Source organism: Diabrotica virgifera, chromosome 4 (assembly GCF_917563875.1).
Source record: "Diabrotica virgifera virgifera chromosome 4, PGI_DIABVI_V3a".
In the NCBI taxonomy this organism is placed as follows: domain Eukaryota; kingdom Metazoa; phylum Arthropoda; class Insecta; order Coleoptera; family Chrysomelidae; genus Diabrotica; species Diabrotica virgifera.
Genome location: NC_065446.1, coordinates 243,933,484 through 243,955,019, shown reverse-complemented (window position 1 = coordinate 243,955,019; position 21,536 = coordinate 243,933,484). Strand labels below are relative to the sequence as shown.

General features: G+C 34.5%; 1 protein-coding gene across 1 annotated transcript; it reads right to left on the bottom strand.

Moving 5' to 3' along the window:
* Positions 1–15,296: 15,296 nt before the first annotated feature.
* On the bottom strand, positions 15,297–16,553 carry LOC126883833 (uncharacterized). Its single transcript, XM_050649508.1, has one exon. It carries the CDS (start codon positions 16,551–16,553, stop codon positions 15,297–15,299), a length of 1,257 nt encoding a protein of 418 aa, XP_050505465.1.
* Between the last annotated feature and the right edge of the window lie 4,983 nt (positions 16,554–21,536).

Below are 21,536 nucleotides of genomic sequence, written 5' to 3'. Positions count from 1 at the left end.
GTACCCGCGAACGCACCTAATGTTAAATCAGAATAACAATTTACTGTTTTTTACCATTCTGCAAAATACAGAGTGTTTTTAAATAAACGTTAAAATGTATAGATACTTACGTAATAGAAAATAGATATTGTACAGGGCGTCAATAAGTTATATTTCATGTATGAAATACCATTACGTCACTTTTACTTTTCCTCCCTAGGGAGGAAAAGTAAAAGTGACGTCATTCATGAAATATAACTTATTGACGCCCTGTACAATATCTATTTTCTATGACGTAAGTATCTATACATTTTAACGTTAATTTATAAAACACCCAGTATTTTGCAGAATGGTAAAAAACAGTAAATTGTTATTTTGATTTAACAATATTTACATTAATAATTTGACTTATATTTGACAGTTGACAGTTATATTGTACCTACTTGTTAGTTTTAATTTTAATAAATTTTGTTGGTTAGTTACATAAATAAATTAAGTAAAAATGAAAAATGACTTGTTATTAATTTGAGGAAGGTGGAAAAACCATATGTATAACATGGGAGTAAAGTGCCTTTTCCTCCCTTGAATGATTACTGCCCTCCGCTACGCGTCGGGCAGTAAACTTCATTCTCGGGAGGAAAAGTAGCACTTTCCTCCCTTGTTATACAAATAGCTATTTCTTATGTTAAGTACGGGTGGAAAAAAAGAAATATTTTTCTTATGTTAAGTTTGAGAATTTTGTTTTTTTTTGTGAACAAAAAATAAAACATTTTGTTTGTGAACCTTTTGTTTTTTGAATTCTTCTGATATCGTTACAAACAAAAAAAAATAGACGGTTTTATTCTTTAACATGTGTTTTAATAGAAAACAATACTAAATTAACAATAAAAATAACAGTTAACAAAACTTTAAAAACAGAAAAACACAACGTAAACAGTTCTGATCGACACTACTTATAAAAATTATTCGTCAACCAGGTGAGCGTCAACGTAACAAAGAGACGAGATTGTTCAATGTAGGCTCTGTAATCTTTTGGTAATTTTCTTGACATCAAGAACGGATTTAGTGTCTTTACGTGGAGGTTCTTTAAATAGCGAAAGGTACATTACAGAGATTTTCTATCTTTGAACACTTTGTTCCTTTCGCACCTTTTATAGAAAATAATTTCATCGTAATGCATGAGAAGACAAGGCTCCTTCACGTATTGCATGTCGTTCCTCAATATTTAAGTGAGGTCAATATTAAGATAGGTACTGAATTGGCCCCCTCACAATCCCCACATGAATCCTATTGATCACTTATGGGATATTGTCGGTTGATAATAAGACTTCGTCAGGTTCTTCCTGTTTCCCTGCAAGGTATAGAAACTATGGTTACTGCTATCTGAAACTCCATATACCAAAATCCAATAGCTAGTATGATACAATTGATCCAAAAGATGGCATAACCACTAACCCAGACATCCAAAGTGAAAGTTATCCTCCAACACCAAATTGTTCTATATGGTCCACATAATGTTCAGAAAAAAGTCACACTATTTTGAGCGTCTCAGGTTTGAGGGAGGAGGGGGGGGGGGGAGAAATCGGTAAATTCGTAGTTTTTTACGTTTTTCGTCAATATTTCTAAAACTATGCGGTTTAGCATGAACAACCTTCTATACAAAAATGTTCTACATTAAATTTGAAATAAAAAAAGGCCCTATGCATAATCCTTCTAAAATTAACGGTACCAAAGTTACGGAGGTAGTATACTATAATTGGTCCAAAAAAGGCCTAACCCAGACATCCAAAGTAAAAGTTTTCCTCTAACACCAAATTGTTCTATATGGTCCACATATTGTCCAGTAAAAAGTTACACCATTTTAAGCGACCGGTTTGGGGGGGAGATGGGGGAGAAATCGGTAAATTCGTAGCTTTTTTACGTTTTTCGTCAATATTTCTAAAACTATGCTTTAGCGCAAACAATGTTCTATACAAAAATGTTAAAACAAAAAAGGTCCTATACATAATTGTTATAAAATCAACGGTTCCAAAGTTACGGAGGGTGAAAGTGGAGGTTTTCGATACTTTTTATATTATTTGGGCAATTGATGATGATTTTGGGTGGTGAGGTCGACGTTTCTTCAAGGGCTTATCGCTAACATACCATCGGCCCCTGAAATAGCAAATTTTATTTACAAAACACAATCCTGTTAAAAAAATTTCTTTCATCAGTAATGATATTATAAATTGCCTAGAAAATATAAAAGTATCGAAAACCTCCACTTTCACCCTCCGTAAGTCTGGAACCGTTGATTTGATAACAATTATGTATCGGACCTTTTTTGTTTTAAATTTTATGTAGAATATTTTTGTATAGAACATTGTTTACGCTAAAGCATAGTTTTAGAAATATTGACGAAAAACGTAATAAAACTACTAATTTATCGACTTGTCCCCCATCTCCCCCCCAAACCGGACGCTCAAAATGGTGTAACTTTTTACTGAACAATATGTGGACCTTATAGAACAATTTGGTGTTGGAGGAAAACTTTTACTTTGGATGTTTGGGTTAGGCCTTTTTTTGGACCAATATTATACTACATATACTACCTCCGTAACTTTGGAACCGTTCATTTTAGAAGGATTATGCATAGAGACTTTTTTATTTCAAATTTAATGTAGAACATTTTTGTATAGAAGGTTGTTCATGCTAAACCGCATAGTTTTAGAAATATTGAATAAAAACGTAAAAAACTACGAATTTACCGATTTCTCCCCAAACCCGACGCTCAAAATGGTTTGACTTTTTTCTGAACATTATGTGGACCATATAGAACAATTTGGTGTTGGAGGATAACTTTCACTTTGGATGTCTGGGTTTGGGTCTAGTTCACTGGCGAAGCGTCCATGTAACCACTGTTACCATTGGTAACAGTTAAAAATCTTGCAAATACATATTTTATTTTACCAATAGAAATATATTATCATATTATGTGGCAATAGTACCTAACTCAGTAAATAGCCAACTACTCGTAGACACGAAAATATTGGCGAGTTTATGTGACTCAGTTGCACTTTATTATACTCTGTTACCAGACTCATTTCTGGTTACAATGGTTATATACTCACGCTGGCGCTCGGGACCGGCTAGTGACTGAAAATTTTGAAAAAGCGACGGCATAAGCACGCTGTGTATCAGTAGCGCTGTTACCAGATTTAAAATTGGTGACAGAACCTAAAAAAGGGTGCGTGCAGTTAACCATGGATGAGTGTCGCTTCTTAATCGATCAACGACTTAAAAAGTAATTCTCCTTGTATAATTTTGAAGAAAAAATTGAGATTAAAAATGAAAGACCTATTTTTAACAATTTAAAAAGGAATCAACAAAAGTAGTTCGATATTTTAAATTTAGTTGGTACAGTGAAAATCCTTGGTTATATTATGGTTGCAAGAAAAATATACTGTATTGTTCGCCATTTCTTCTGGTGTCTACAGAACAATGAGTGGACCAGGTTCACGATTTAAATAGTGTTAGATTTTTAGAAAGGAGACATGAAATTTCTCCGTAACCTACATGTAAGATGTATACCCAATTTGATTCAGTTTGGCAAAACAAAAATCAAAAGTTCTCTTAACCAAGCTTTTAAAGCAAATATTGCTAAACATAATGAGTTTGTTAAAAAAATAGATAGGTATATCCTTAGCACACTTATAATAGATACTGTATGTTTTTGGGCCAAACAAGAACTAGCGTTTCGTGGTCATTTTGAGTGCGACGACTCTGACAATCCAGGCAATTACAGGGAGTTGTTAACATTAATTGCCAAAAAAGATCAAAAATTTTGTCAACATCTAGAAACATCTGTTTTTTTGAGAGTTTCAAGTGATATATACAAAATGATATTGAAGCTACACTCACCGGCACAAAATTCCGCCACCCAAAATTTTTGATTAAGTTTGATAATTTATAACTTTATTATTTGTGCTCCGATTTTCAAGATTCTTACACCAGTTTGTAGGTACATGTATTCATATTGTTTGGTATTATTCCGGTAACAAAAAATTTTGCTTGCATGTCATTGTACAGGGGTGAAAGGAAGCGTTGTATTTTCTCCTAATTTTAAAAAATTCTGTGGAAAAATGGAATAGCTGATTTTGTTTCATAGTTCTGTAATATTTTCCCGGAGGCATCACCAATATTTTGTTTTTTGAATTATCCGAATATCTTTTTTCTTGTAGGAGCTGTACCATTTTTTGTAAATAAAAATACTGATTGACTCATACAATTGAGGTTGGATTGATAAGATTAGAATGGCCCGCATGCAGCCCAGATCTCAATCATATTGAGCATTTTTGGGATGAATAAAAAAAGCTATTTCCCGTCATGCTAGGCCTCCAGAAAATTTGGTACGGTTATGGCCCTGGTAGAGGAATATCGGGCTATTCCCCAGGCAAGGAAAACACATCTTTATTAGATGCTAAACAGATTGCGAGCAGTCGTGGCTGCAAGAGGTGGACATAAACGCTATTGAATTGTTTTGTTTTGTTAATTTTAGTGCGTTTGATATTTTTAATTAAATAAACCTTCAAAGCAGTGGTTTTAATTACAGCTCTTACAAGAAAAGAGATATTCAGATAATTCAAAAAACAAGACCTTAGCGATACCTCCAGGATAATACAAAAGGAGTATGAAACAAAATCAGCCCTCCAATTTTTCCGCAGAATTTTTTAAAGTTAGGAGAGAAAACAACGCTTACATTCACCCCCGTATATTGCCATCTAAGCAAACATTTTTTGTTACCGGAATAATAGCAATTGACATCAATACATGTACCTACAAACTCGTGCAAGATTCTTTAAAATCGAAGTACAAATAATAAAGTTATAGATTGTCAAACTTAATCAAACATTTTGGGTGGCGGAATTTTGTGCCGGTGAGTGTATATATACATTTAGCCATATCTTCATTTTTTTAAATAAGATTTTTTGCATCTGGTTTTGGTAACACTTCAGAAAAAGTCACGCGTCGCCACTGGTCTAGTTATGCCATACTAAGCCTGCTGTTATTGAGAATTAGGGGGAGAACACGGTATATTAATTTACGTTATCTTTCTTTCTGTTTTTAAAGTTCTGTTAACTGTTATTTTTTATTGATTATTTTTTTTACTTGGAGTTATATAGCTACGGGCCCTTCAAGGCTCATTCGCCGATACACAATAATTCTAATTTCCAATTGTGCAGTAAGATTTTTCGTCACGTGTTTAATTCTGTCCAATCAGATTACATATTATTATATTGGGAATAATCTACTTATACATTATAATACTGGGGATAAATTTTAAGTGTTTTGTTTCTGTTTAATTACAACGAGTTTCCTAGTTTTGACTGTCACAACTGTCACATTTAAGAAACCATAATAAACTGTTATTTCTGCATCTAATGTCAAATTGTCACGAGGACAACACAAATCGGCAATTTTAAGCGCTTGAGTGTACTTCGGTAAGGTTATTTCATGAATAAAACTGTATTTATAAATAATTTGAACTAATATGTTATTGGTATAGTCAGTTTTGCTGAATTTTTAATTTAGTTCAACATTATACATCCCACACGATGTTTTTCCTATGTTCTGACATATCTTGTCAATTTTTTAGTTTCTTTTTCGTATATTATCATGTTTTCTGTTTTTTTTTGAATATTACATACATATTTTCATGAAGTTGGTAATAGATTTTAGAGTTTGACACATATTTATGCTATTTATGGATGTTTTTGCATATCTTTTAATTTATTCGATTTTTCAAAGTACAAATTTGTCTATTTTGCACAATAAAACCAACCTTGTACCGGTACATTTCCGTTGTGTCGATGCCTTTGTTCGTCACGTTGGCTCTAGCGTCGGTGCATCTATGTATAAAGTATTTTATATTGGGGAATCAAAATATTGGCACCTTGAAATTCACGTTTTTAATATTTATGCTTTTGAATGATTGTACTCACAATAAACAAAATATGATCAACTAAATCTGAAATTAATTTGTTCAATGTTTGAATGTTTAATTTTGTTTTTAAATGCTGCTTGGAAAACCCAAAAACCAGCGCTACCTCGGAGAAGGAAATAGAATAAGGATAATGAAATATCTAAAGAGAGCCAAAGAGAAGACGGATGCTGACATAAAGAAATTAAATAAAAGTTGAATGATTCTGTTTTAATGAGCCGAATTCAATTGTCGATGTTTATGTCAATTTTATTAGCCACTGAAGTTCTAGACCTGATATCAGTCACAGCCATATTGACTCCTCAACTGTTATTAATTTTATGACATTCTAGCATGCTTACAGTGTCTTACCACAAATACCAATAAAGGCAATCCAGATAGAATATCTAACTTTTTTAAGACATTGTCCATTCTCTTTATTGTAGAACCTGTGGCTTATTTTTAATGAATCTCTAAATGGGCAGTGTCGATTTGAAACCTCTTGCCTTTGCAGTTTTTGTTGATCATATTATCAGATCCTTGACTGACTATTAGACCTGGATCCCGCGTACCAAAAAAAGTTGATTAATAGCAAGCTGAAAATTTGTTAATAGCTTAACGGTGTCTAGTCGGACAAACTTTGATGTATGGAAACACTGGAACAGGGGAAGTTTTAATTGTAGAATAGGTTAAAAATTTGGAACGTCAGACTACGAAAACGTTCCATGTATTTTGTCGGAAAACACTTCCAATTGATTTGTCACCATATCATAAACTCTCATGCAAAAATCAGACTGGTGTTTATCACCAACTGGGAATTTTAATGAGTGGAACACAAAGAACATGTCAAATGACAGGAATCATGTTGATTAGTAAGAGCAGTCTGATTTTTGCATGAGGGTTTAATGAAAGGGTAACAAATCAATTGGAGGTTCTGTCCGACAAAATACATGGAACGTTTTCGTAGTCTGACGTTCCAAATTTTTAACATGTTCCACAATTAAAGCTTCCCCTGTTCCAGTGTTCCCATACATTAAAGTTTGTTCGACTAGACACCGTTAAGCTATTAACAAATTTTCAGCTTGCTACTAATCTTTTTTTTGGTACGCGGGATCCAGGTCTATATGTACTGTTCTTTTAAATTATTTAGACCATATTCTTATTCTTGTACGACTAATTTCTTGAATCTGGATTATCTTCTTACTACATAGAAGAGTTAACATTTACTTCAGCTAATTTGTTATATTCTTTTCCGTTCACTGCGTCACAATATTCACTTTTCTTGTTCCTTACCGCAGAACTAATTATACTCTGGACTAATTAGCAAAATACAAGGAAAAGTTATTTACCAGCAATTTTATTGCTGGAATCGAATCTTATGATTGTATATATTAATAATATAGGTATGCAAAGTCCGCAGATAGTGTGCTACTTTTTTTATAAACAAAATGGCGACCGGAAATCGTGTTTTTTTCAATGTTTGCTCTATAACTCCAAAGATTTTAACTAAACCAAAAACACCCAAATAAAAATTCACCGTGATTAAATTCTGTGTAGTGGCTTGTTTTTTCCGATTTACTTCAACGAAAATTTTCCGCGGAAAATGCGGGGTTTTCCAAAATCTTTAATTTTCAACTAAAATGTTAGATAAGTAATTGTATATCAATAATTAAATAACATGGTAATATAAATTCTCTTTTCGTATAGATTATAATTCCGGAAGCCGATGGAAATTGAATTAACATTTTAGCAACAATTGAATTGTTAATTAAAAATTTACGGTCGCTATAATAACCACAATAATTAAGATACATAAGAATAACTATGATTTTAATATAAAAAGACACTGTACCTATGTAATGTACTTTACAGAATTGAAATTGGACTATTTAAGCGGCCTCAGGAATATTTTAAAATTATGAACAATTTTTTGGCTTATAAACGATAAAATATCTCGGGAAATATTAAATTAAATTAAATTACGAGAACGATATTGGAAAAAACATGGTAGGACGCTTCTTTTAAAAGAAAAAACGTTTAATTGTGATGAGTGGTTCCTGAGATACAACCGGTCAAAGTTGGCCGGCATTTACTGCAAAGATATAAACAATAGGATCATAATTTTCGAACCAATATCTTTTTATTTTTGTCCTGTTTTTCCACACCAATTTTCATATCTTTAAAATACTCATAACATATAGGCGTTGATTGATAAATACGGAAAGATACGAAAGTCTATGCATTATTTTGTTGTCTTTAAAACCTGCCCGTATAGTGGCGCGCCTAGCTTAAATTTGTTGGAACTAGCCTTAGAGGGAAGTGTAAAATTCTCCCTACTCAAGGAACTAGCCAAGAACACGCGGTTATTTTACGTGGCCCGTACTCAAAATTTTAACGCAGCAGTCACTATCATATTAATCTGTATTAATTTTTTTTTGTTTTTGCTTCTGCAAAAATGTTGAAAATATAAATTGACTATAGAGTTTTTTTTCACTAGTCTTGACCTCACAAGTAAATAATTTTCGAGTTATTTGCGAGTGAATATATTCATTTCTCAAAAAATAGTACGTTTTTAGACGGATTTTCGCAAATAACTTAAAAAGGAAGTATTTCACCAAAAAAAAACATTCATAGCAAAAATACAGCTTATCAAAAAGGGAAAAAATATGTTTTATATAAATATGACATATGAAGTCGTAGACCCAGTAAAAGCAGAGTTGTAGCTAATGAAAAGTAGGTTCTTATTATTTGTCAAATTCAAAATTGAATATTTCTACATGAAATAACCAAAAAATTAAGAACTTTTCGGGGAAAACTCATCATAACTTTTTTAAAAAGTTTTAAAACAGCTTTATTTTTTTTGAGTTTCTAGTATCAGAAGTAAACAAGTTGCGCATAAAATAAAGTTGATCCCTTTTTTTTGTAAAAAAATGCTTTTTCACGCTTTTTTAAAACTATCTTTTACAAAGAAGGACCAACTTTATTTTCAGCGTAACGTGCTTACTTTAATGCTAGAAACTTTTTTAAAAACAAAAACAAAGCTTTTTTAAACACTTTAAAAAAGTTGCGATGAGTTTTCCCAGAAATGTGCTTCATTTTTTGGTTATTTCACGTTGAAATATTCGATTTGGAATTTGACGAATAAGAACTTACTTTTCATTAGCTACAACTCTGCTTCTACTGAGTATAAAAACTTGATACAGACATTTTTTTAAATTTTTTATAAACTATATTTTTATTGAATAAACGATTAAACTTTTTTCGATAAAATACTTACTTTTTGTGTTATTTGCGTAAAACCGTCTAAAAACGTGTTTATTTTTTGTTAAAAAACGAACATATTCACTCGCAAATAACTCGAAAAGTATTAGCTTAGTGAAAAAACTCAATAGAACAAAACTTGCTACAATTTAATCAGTTTATCCACTTGATAGATACTAGATAGTATTAGACTTATTGTTATTATAGCTACCTAGCCTTATACAAAGTGGATTTAGAAAGTCCACATCTACATTAGACAACCTAGTGGATATTGAATCTGTAATTCATGGGTCATTTGGATGTGATCAAGTATGTTTGGCTTATGGCTATCTTTTATTATATTTTATATTGCGTGCCATTTGGGGATAAAATGTAAGAATTCTATTAAGTTGGTCAATTCCAGGAAATATAAAATTTATTAGTAATTTCCTATATAGATGAAACTTATTCGAATAGATAACGTTCTTTTAGACTCAAAAATCCAATTAAACGACATTCCTCAATGGTCTACTCGTTGCACTTTTCCTTATTGCCATCAATGACATCGCTAAATCACTTAACCCACTAGTCATTTAGAAATTAGAGAACTGGTCGAACACTACTGGCCTAGAATTTTCTCCCACTAAAACGAAAACAATAAGCTTCAGTAAAACTCGAAAGAAGCACATTATACTACCAAAAATCTACCTAAAGAATTTCTTCTTCTTCTTCTTTTTTTATATAGGTAGTACTGCCTGTTTTTCTTCAATGGTGCCTTTCATTCTGCCCCTAAGTTGTCATTCCATCTTTTCCTTGGGCGTCCTATACTTCTTCTGCCTAACGGTGACTTGTCCCTGGCTATTATTACTATCTTTGATTCAGACATCCTGCTCATGTGTTCATTCCACTCTTCTTTTCTATTCTTTACCCAGGTATTTATATTGTCTACCCCACATATGCATTTGATTTCCTGACTTCTTACCCTATCCCGTAGTCCTTTTCCAGCAATCCTTCTTAAGATCTTCATTTCGTTGGTCTCCAGACGTCTTTGTATTTTGCTTGCATCTGGTCTTGTTTCGGCAGTGTAAGTCATAACTGGTCTAATAACTTCAGTCAAATGACATATATTCGGTCCTCTGTTTCCACTCTAAGATGTTTGTTTTTCCAAATTGTGTCGTTTAGGCATCCGGCCGTTCTACTGGCTTTAATTATTAGTCTTTAACCTCTTCTTCGATATTATTGTCGGCTGACAGATTAATTCCCAGGTATTTACTTTTATTGTCTAAGTCCAATTTGCATCTTATTGGTTCTTTGGATATTACTATGCTTTTTGTTTTTTGGGCTGATATTTTCATATTCATTTCTTTTGCGTTAATGTTGAATTCGTGCAGTAATCTTTGTAGGTCGTCTTCGCACTCTGCTACTAACACGGTGTCATCAGCGTAACAGAGTATTTTTATCTCTTTATCGCCTATTTTTTACCCTCTTTTTTTCTTCACTTGTTCTATTATTGCATCCAGCGTTATGTTAAACAGTAGAGGGCTTAGTGAATCTCCTTGCTTGATTCCTCTGTTTGCTTCTATATGGGTTCTGTTATTATTCCATTGACTATCATACCTATTTTATTTCGTACTTAAATGTTTTCTATCAGTTTTATAATATCCAGTGGTAAATTTTTTTCATATAGTAGGTGTATCACATCTTTTAATTGTATTCTATCAAACGCTTTCTCTAGGTATATAAAACAGAAAAACCCTCGCTTGATATATTCTAATGATTTTTCCGCTCTTTGTCTTATCACAAAAACTGCATCGTTATGATCTTCCACTTCTAAATCCTTGTTGTTAAACCGATATATTTATGCACGCCATTATTTTCTTCATCAGTATTTTTGTTGTGAGTTTCAGTATAGTGCTCTACTGGGGTCTGCCCTATCACTTTTCTTAAATAACGCTATAATCTGAGTGGTACTCCATTCTTCTGGAATTCTTCCTGTATTTATTATTTTACTTATCAGGATATTCAGTTATTTGTGAAGTCTCTCTCCTCCGTATTTTAAAAGTTCATTAGCTATTCAATCTTTCCCTGGTGCTTTTCGATTTTTCATCTGTTTTAAGGCGTTTGTTATATCTTCCTCTTTAATTTCTGTTTGTTCATCCGATTCTAATCCTGGTTTTCCAGTTCTTCATGATTAGCTGTTTGATACAGGTTTTCTAGGTAAGTTGTCCATTTATTTGTATCAATATGTTTTACTTCTATCAATTCCTTCATCTCTGCTGTTTGACCTCTTATCATTTTCCACATTTCGTTTTGCATCCCGTATAAGTCTTGTTCCATCTCTTTTGAAAATGCTTACCAATGTTCTGTTTTCTTCCTTCTTACTATTGAGTTTAACTCATTTCAAACTCTTTGATAATCTTCAGATGTTTGTCTCGTTCTTTTGAATTTGTATTCTAGCTAGATTTTCTTTTTTTCTTGGCATTTTATTTTTATTTCTTCACAGATCCACGGTGTTCTCCTTTTCTTTCGTATATGTTTACTTATCTTACGTTCTCCAAGTGCGTCCGTTGCTGCCATTTTGATATTATCTCCAATCTTCCTCCAACTTTCTTCTATGTCTTCATCTGGTGTTATGTAGTTTTCGTTCAGTACTTTTTGCAGTCTTTTCTGGTATAGATCTCGTGTTGACAAATCTTGTAGCTGTTCTACCTTTATTCTTGTCTCACATTTAATAGGGTCTTTTTTCCTGTTTTTTTTTTGTAGATGTATTCTGATTTTTCCAAGTACTAGGTTGTGATCACTTCCGATATTAGCTGCACTTAAACATCTTATGTCTAGTACTTGAGAATGATGGATGTTTCTGTTTTTCAATATATAATCAATATCGGATCTGTGTGCTCTTGTATTTTTGAATGTATATTTTTGTTGATCTTTGTGTCTGAAGAACGTATTGTTTATTCGAAATTCGTTCTGAGAGCAAAAATTAATAAGTAGTTCCTAAAGAGTTTACAATAAATTATTCAGAATTGATTAACTTCTTGGGAATAAAACTGGATAATCGTCTATCTTGGTAAGACAATATCCACTCACTCCGACTGTCAGTTCAAACGGGCTCAACTTAATGAAAAATATCTCTCATAAACAATGGGATGCCGACTTCCAAACTCTTATGACTGTTTACTGAAAGTTGGGTTTCAACCTGAGATACAAACAATACGCTAAAGTGTTACGTTTTGCTTGTTCTCTTGAATGGAATGAAAGCATGGATAATAAAGGCCAGCTCCTAACAAGCTTGAAGTCTTTGAAATGAGGTGCCTGCACCGAATGCATGCTTAAAATATCATGGACATACTTAGGGACATATTGCGAGGAGAACGATATACTTGTCGGCAACTGGAACTCGAAGGAAACATAGAGGGTAAGACAGGTCTAGAAAAAGATGTCATGGCTGGGTAATATTCGCCAAATGATATTAATGAAATTACTCTTAATAGAATAATGTAATCGTGACTATCTAATATCTCAACTGACAATACAATGCACGGTGGACGCCTACGCAGAAATACACGGCGCCTTTAAGAAGTAAAGTTAATAATAAATAATTCAATAATTATACTTATAAGTAGTAGAGATATGGGAATCTGAGATCCAAGATCCAAGATGGCGGCCAGCTTGATGGCTAGGATGGCGTTGAGGCCGTAGCCTCTGGTGCAAGAAGTACACCCTGTCGTTATAAAAGAACCCTAAGAAGTACACCCTGTCGTCATAGGGGGTGAGAAGTAGACGTGTTGGCGGCCAGCGGCGTTGGGGCCTCTGAAGAAGAACCCTGTCGTTATAAAAGAACCCTAAGAAGTACACCCTGTCGTCATAGGGGTGAGAAGTAGACGTGTTGGCGGCCAGCGGCGTTGGGGCCTCTGAAGAAGAACCCTATCGTTATAAAAGAACCCTAAGAAGTACACCCTGTCGCACCCTGTAGGGGGTGAGAATTCGTGTTGGCGGCCAGCGGCGTTGAGGCCTCTGAAGAAGAATCCCATAGGGTGGGGCCTCCGGGGGCGGTAAAAATGGCGTTATGTAACAAAATTAGGCAATGTAGATACGGTGTCGGCAAAAAGCAACGATTTTTTAGTATTATAATTTCATACAAACGAATGCACCCCGCCTGCATTCTACAATGTGCTTTTAGAATTCAAAGAAAAATACGTGAGTACCTCCAAGTAATAAAAATATATTGCAATGTGGACGCTGACGCAACGGCAACTATATATGTCGTTCCCACGAGTGAACCGGATACATCCACATTCCAATGATGTCATACGTTAATGCACGTGTGGCGAAATGAGTGAACCGCGGGAAATACGCTGACAGTAACTATAAATATTATATGTCGTTCCCACGAGTGAACCGGATACATCCACATTCCAATGATGTCATACGTTAATGCACCAACTATAAATATTATATGTCGTTCCCACGAGTGAACCGGATACATCCACATTCCAATGATGTCATACGTTAATGCACCAACTATAAATATTATATGTCGTTCCCACGAGTGAACCGGATACATCCACATTCCAATGGTTTGCAAATTACTAAAGGATGTAATTAAAACTTATGTTCACGAGGCTTGCAATGTGGGAAAATACGCTGACGCAATATGGTAGCAAATTCTATAAATATTATGTCGTTCCCACGATTGCGTTTATTGTATAATTAGTAATAAACAGATGCAGAAAATATAATGACGCTTGCTAATAGGAAATTCCAATTAAGATGCACATACTATTTAACACATAAATATTTTATTAGGAACAGGTCAGGACTAAGGAAAATTTCAAACAAATATAAAATTAATATATATGTATATTTATATATTAGTTTAAGTAAAAGATGCTTCATTTCATCAATGTCTTCCGTGCAGTGTAGATTGGTAGAGTTTTGCGAAAAAATACAAAAGTTGAAAGCGGATATACAGTGGTACGAAGATAGAACCGCAATTGAAAAACGATTTGCAGAGTTTCATTTGTCTACAAGAAAACTACCAAAAACACAATACCCATTAAAAAGAATTCAACCAGCAAGATGTCTCAATTAACGGCATCGTTTATCATTCTCACAGCTATTGTTAACAATGTCCTTTATACAAACGTTCCAAACAATGTTAAGAACATAGCGATATGTTTTAACGATGTAAAAACTGATTGTAATCGAACTGAATGGACTCTAATGGATCATGAAGTGGTGAATTATGGCCAGCTTCCAGTATTTTTCAAAACGATACCAAAGTCGGGAGGAGCATTCTACAAGATCAAGTTAATATCCCCAAATAACACTGAAAGTGATTCAAAATGGAGCAAAACTAATAATGATGATGACATCGTCCAATATGGTTCATCGATTATACTGTTAACAATAATATTAGTAATAAATGTATTTCTAGCTGTTAATATCATTATAAAATTTTTTGTAAGTCGCAAATGTGAATCATCTTGCATTAAAATAAATATGTAAAAAAAGGAAGGCAGTGTTTTTTTAAATAAAACTAAAACAATACGTTTAATCTTTTATTCAAAAACCTAATTTACATAGGTAATATTTTTTCACAAAACCATTGGCGGAGGTGATCCACATTTCTCTCGGTGCAGGAAAATAGTCCAGTTGTGTGACAAGGATTGGCATTCTGAATAAAGTTTCCAGTATCAAGGGGTGTATCATCAAATTTACAAACATCAATAATGGTGGGAAAAACTCCAAAAATATGACATTTCTTTTGTAAAAATTCCACTTTTTGTTCGCCGCGAACGTAGATGTAATCAGCTGCATACAACAACTTAGATTCTAGTATTTCATTTATTTTTGAATATTCAACATCCCCATTGGAATACCGAAGACCGTGCAGGTGTCTCTCCAAGTAAGATACAGTCTTCTTATCTTTATTACTCAATGTAGCAAACGGTTGTGGAGACGTAAATATGTAATGGCATCGTTTATGGCCAATTTCAATGGTAAGCTCTTTGGGTACAAACCACCCATCTACGGTGAATCCTTGTATGTCAACTAATGCGATCCTCATGATGTTGCGATCAATACTGAAAGACATAGTTGTAGATTGTCCTATTTAAATTATATTTTTGACAACTTCAGTTAGTGGAAAGTATTCGAGTAGGCTGTCGTGAACAATTAAACAGTAAGCTCGAGTACCTGCTGGAAAACCTTCATCTGCTTCGATTTCCAACTTAACATCGACAGTTCCGGATCTAAACGATGTATCATCCTGCTTGGAACAGTCAAAAACAAACAAAGCATATCTTTTAAATGCAGAGTAATCTAAGATGGGATGTTTTGTTAGCGAACGAGCATAACTGGGAAAGAATTCAGTATAATTGTAGTGAGCTATAGCGTAATCATTTTTTGTGAAATCCAATTGCATTCTCTCGTTAGGCCAATAGTCACCATTAATAACCACTCGTACGCTGGACATTCTAATGTGATCGAATAGCGTCGGATCAGCGTGAATATCATCTCGTTTAGAAGTTTGAAAAGCTACAATAACGTAGCGTGGACGTTCAACAGCTGAAGTTGTCTTTACACTCCATATCTCTCGTCGAGATCCTGCCGTAAGTGAAGGTAGTTCATTGAGCTCCCATTTACGGAAAGGTATGGTTATCGGTGAATTATTCTTAATCGGAGTCATTAATTCGATTTTCACATCATCATTGGGAAAGACATGTTTGACCTTGAGTTCCATGCTGACGATGGTTAATGATACTGTTGTTACCGTCGTGGAACCAGTAGGTTCTTGGACAACAATGCAATCTTTATCATTACGCGCTCGAACAAAGCGAAACACTTGACGACCATAGGTTAATTTAGTGTAATCGTTGAAAATGTTGAAAATATGTTTGATTGGAATCAGTAAACTAAAGGCGTCCCCTGATAAATGTGGATAATTCGGATAGTTCCATCCTGCAGTACTGAGAAATTTGGAATCTTCAGGTGTATAACACAACAAACTGCGAATAGTGCTGACTACACCTGGATCTCGAACTATTTCCATGTCATGTGAACTTTGGATGTAGGTACAAGTATCAAACAAGAAGGATCCAGCATTCGGTGCAAGAGAAACAGTTCCATTACCAGCTTTCTTGATACTTCCTTTAATTTCTAAAAGTGTGTCGTGTATCGCAAAAAATGCATCTGATTGATTTATGATAAACTCGACAACGTCACTATTATTAAATGACTTGATATAAGGTGTATATGTACGAAATTCTTCTTTTCTAATAGTATCGTCGAACCGGGGTTTTTGGTAAAGATCGAAAATATGTGGTTCCTGCTGATGAACCTGGCGTCGAATATAGTGGCGTTTTGGCATTCTTCAGCCGTAATCCAATGGAAACAAGAAAAACTTTATTGTCAGCAGACACGTCACGTCCCATGTAGGATCCGTGTGAGACTAATGAATATGGATGTGTAGAGTTGTGTTTTATATCTAAACCCATCTATCGTTCCTTAAAATCCAAATGCAGAGTACTTTTCTCTCCTCTAAAGTTGACTGGTCTTAATTCTTGATCGACTACACTAACGGTAATTTTGGTAATTTCACGTATGCTGCTGCTTACTGGTATGTATATAGGGTTATGAGGACGTTCATCAATAGCAAACCCTGGATCAACACTAAGTGGAAAATGTAGAATAGTGTGCGCAGGTCTGTCCTCGTAGAAGGCTCCTTCGGTAATGTTGCATTCAAAAAGTAGACTCGATACTTTTATAATGTTTACAGGTTGATCTGAAGAATGCAGTGTACCTGGCGCCAATATTCTATTTGAGGAGAAACCCAATAATTTACCAAGACTATCATTTTTCTCGAAAGTAATGGTATGCTCTTGACAGAAAATTTCACATTTAAGCGTATTGTTGTTCGGTCTTAAAGTGAACTGCTGAACTGAATTGTATTTAGTGTGTAATGCACTTCGAATGTACGCTTCGATATCGGTAATTTCATAACATCCGGATGGAATGTCGATATGACGCAACTTTTTACGGTCATTTTGCTCATAGAAATAAAATTTTTCACCATCGATGTTTGGGATGGAATTAAATGTATGAAATCCCAACACTGCTACATAATACTGCTGAAGTGGATCAAGTACAAGAGGCACTTGAGGAGTAAACGAAAATTCGTTTGTAGTACTTGTCAAGGTTAACAATCGAGACATGACTGATACTTAATATAGGGTGTAGTAAGTTAAATATCAATATATTATGGTAAAAATTTCTTTATTTTTCTTATTATACTGTTACATGGTTTTGTCTTATTTACATTTTGCTTATAGATACCGCTCTCATAGACACCGCACAATACACATGTAGATTTCATATTGCCGCAAACATCACCCCATTCATGTTTATTATGATCTTTCTTGCAAGGTAAATGATCTCCTAGTGCGAGACGAATATCGTGGGGTAGTTTATACCAAACACCGCTCGTTATATTTTCCATAAAAATGCATGTGGCACGCCTCAAGATGTCGTTAGATGGTTCCATTGTAGAGAAACTTTAAGCATAAATGTCCACAGTTAATTTGGTTATAAGTTTGGTATGCGTCGTTATTATAGAAAATTCGTCCACCACTCAAATATGATGCTAGTTCCCGCGGTGGCTTCAAGCAACCATATGAATCAAAGTATTCTATGTTGTTATTTATCTTTCGGTAAGCTACCCAATGTGTACCAGGGTTCTTGGAAATATCAAGATTAATAATAGCACATTCGTGTTTACGGGGGGCTTGAGGTAAATTGTCCCGCATAAAAACTCCACGAAAATTTGAAATTTTTAATTGTTTAGCAAATTTATTCAAGTCCACATTGGTTAGAGGTCTATTAGGTAGCTTCAGCGGGAGTTTTTTGACTTCTTCAAGTATAATCCAAAGCCACCTTTAGCGTTTTTTCGTAGGTATAAACCTTTGCCTAGATGTTCCATTGCTTTATTATGACGTTTATCTTCTTCCAGTTTCTTTTGAGCATTCTTTGAGTCGATTACTGTCTTGGCAATGGCACTCGCACCCCCCGCTAAAGAGCCGAGAGCTGATAAGCCTGCAAAGATAGGGATTAAAGGTAAAATACCACCTGATTTTGGTTCAAATGGAATAATTCTTGGAACCCGCACATTTTTTTTCCCACCTACGTTTTTAACGGCCGTTCTAGCTGCTGCAAGTGCAAGTAGGGCTGATTTACGCAGATTTGGTGCTGGAGGAGTACGTTTCAATCTTCTGATAATTGGTTGCAGCACGTGTCGCTTAAATGATCTAACGCCTTTACCACGTTTCACACCCATACCTAGTTTTCGTTTGGCTTTCATCGCTGTAGTAGTTAACCAGGCAGTGGTTTTTTCACCCAAAGATGCGTCTTTTGCTTTAACTCGTTCCCACGCTTTATTTTCCAACACCCAATCTGCTTTATGTCGATCTTTTAAGGAATTACTTTGAGAGTATGCTATATCGTGATCTCTCGCAGCCTGATCTAATGGATTTATCCCAGGATCTCCTCGTGCTAGACGTTTCTGTAATTTAGTTCCAGGTCCTAGATAGTGGTAGCCAGGAGCGTGCAATTCAAATGGTAGACTATTGATTATAGAATTTAAAACTCCTTCACCTTGAACAACCAACATTGAAATGAATCGTTTCACACAAAATTGCTTTTTATATAACCAAGTGCATAAAATTCATCTCGATCACAAGATGAAGGTTGTTCAACAAGACAAGACACTAGCAGTGGAAAACTTAGATTTTGTCGATAACGTGACAAGAACCAGTAAACATGGTGCATTGCTACCACATTCTTTTCGTGCTATCATATGCGGCCCAAGCGGATGTGGAAAGACTAATGCTATGTTGGCATTATTGTTTGACCCGAATGGCGCTAAATTTCAAAATGTTTACGTTTATTCAAAATCGTTGTTTCAACCCAAGTATCAATTTTTGAAGGAAGTGTTAGCATCTGTGAAGGAGGTGGGCTATTTCCCATATAAAGATAATGATGCCGTAATAAGTCCTGGTAAAGCCAAACCAAATTCTGTATTCATATTTGATGATGTATCAACGGATCCGCAACAAACAATACGTGAATATTACTGTATGGGGAGACATAAAAATATCGATTGTGCATACCTATGTCAATCCTACAGTCGAGCAGGCAAACAACTCCTACGTGATAATGCTAACCTTATTGTATTGTTTAAACAGGATGAGCTCAATTTAAAACACGTCTTTGACGATCACGTCTCTCCTGACATGACATTTGAGCAATTTAAACAATTTTGTTCTGAATGTTGGAAGGACAAGTATGGTACATTTGTTATTGTTAAGGATTTTGATATTTCTAACGGACGCTATCGTAAAGGTTTCGACAAGTTTATAAAAGTTTAGACGTGGCTGAGACACCTGCATTATATAAAAGCATGTTGGACAAACAAGTGCTTCTACGCAAGCGCAAAGTTGCGGAATTAGCTAGAGCTATTCGCAAAAAGTATTTAGCGTTAAAACTAGGTAAATCGGAGGAGGATGAAACTTTGAAAAAAATGTTTAAACCCATAACCAGTGTTCTAAAAACATCGCAATACAATGCTAACGTTAAAACGGAGTCGATTAAAAAAGAAGAACCAATGGAAAAAGAAGAAGAAATTAAAAAAGAAGATATTAGCACCATAAAAAATACATCATTTATCAGCGATGAAGAGGTATTTGAAAACAGCGATAAATCCGATGAAGAATACGAAGATAGCATAGAAACAAACCAATCGCAAGATAAGGTATCCGAACAAGAATTTCAAGATTACCTAGAAAAATACCATCATCTAATTCATCCTTATGTGAAAGACCATTGGCAGTATTCAGATAAAATAGATAGAGTATACGGTCCTACTCATGATCCCGTAACCTCTAAATGGAAACTTGGAAAAACTGTTATTGATTTCGCCCATAATGGTTGGATTGTGGCGAAAGGAGACTATGTTGTTGGAACTCGCGGGCTATATGAATTAATATTTTACAAAGAACCTGATTATTACACTGAGGACGATGTGAAACGATATATTACATTGCTGGAATTAACCAATGCTCATAAAAAACTGAATGGTACACTAAAGGGAACCAAAACCTATAAGTGGAATGAAATTATTAAACCTAATCTTAATAAATCACTTCTTAAACCTGACCTGAATAAATCATTTCGTCGTAATACAGTATCTGGTAGGGAGGAGGTTGGCTCAGGAATACCGACACATTGGGAAGACAGCGATGATCATGTGCAATATGTGTATTGGGATGACCCAAACGAACTTTGTGAGCGCCTCAAATTGTTGATGGCTGAGCAAAAAGCAGGAAACACCGCATCCCTCAATAACGAAATTGTTGCCATTATCAACGAATTACGTGAAGCAGATATTATATATTAACGTTAGATCAGATTATTGTAGCATCATTTCCAATATGAATGTTGACAAGTTTGGTCGCCATCATTATCGTTCTAATGAACAAGCTGTTAAAAAGCTACGTGAAGGCTTAAAACAATCTATTTTGGATGTACAAAACCAAATACATGCAGTAAAGAAGGATATGCAACGGAATCCTCCTGTAGCTGATACAGATCTTTCCAACAAGAAATTCGTAGATAGTCGCATTGTTCATGTCAAGTCTTTTGTAAGAAAAGAGTTTAATTTGTTGCGCAAAGAATATAATGCAAAACATGTTCAACTTGAACAAAAAATCTCAGACACCATAAGTAAAGTAGAAAGTGATTCTAATAAAAAAATTAATTTGTTGCTTGATGAGAACAAAGTGAATGCTGCAAAAATATCCGATTTGTCGAAACAAGTACACGAGTTTAGAAATGACCTAGATTTATTTAAACGTGAAATGAATAAGAACGTTACAGATGCTGCTCACCAAAGCGCACAAAATATGTTGAAATCGTTGGAAATGGAAAAAAAGATTAAAACAACGGATCTTAATTCACATGATTTAGAAAATCGTCTTAAGGTAGTAGAAGAATACGTCGAAAATAATAAAATTGTCTAAAGAGTCAATTGATGGACGAGTTGCATAAAACCTATTGTACAAAGAATATTGCGTTAGAACGTAAACAGTTTAGGTAGAGTGAAGATGTCTGATGCAAAAAAGGTGAAAGGCAGAAAACATAATAAATTACTAAGCGAGTTACAGGTAAATCTACAAACCATAAATGATAATAGGATTCATGATCTTGAGCAATGGCAGAAAAGCATTCGATATGAATCAGATATGAGATCTTTACTAGATAGTAGAGTATCAGAGCTGTCAAAGACTTTGTATGAGTTGGA

Excerpts from the sequence above, each read along its gene's own strand:
- LOC126883833 (XM_050649508.1), bottom strand. The coding sequence starts at position 16,553 with ATGCCAAAACGCCACTATATTCGACGCCAGGTTCATCAGCAGGAACCA.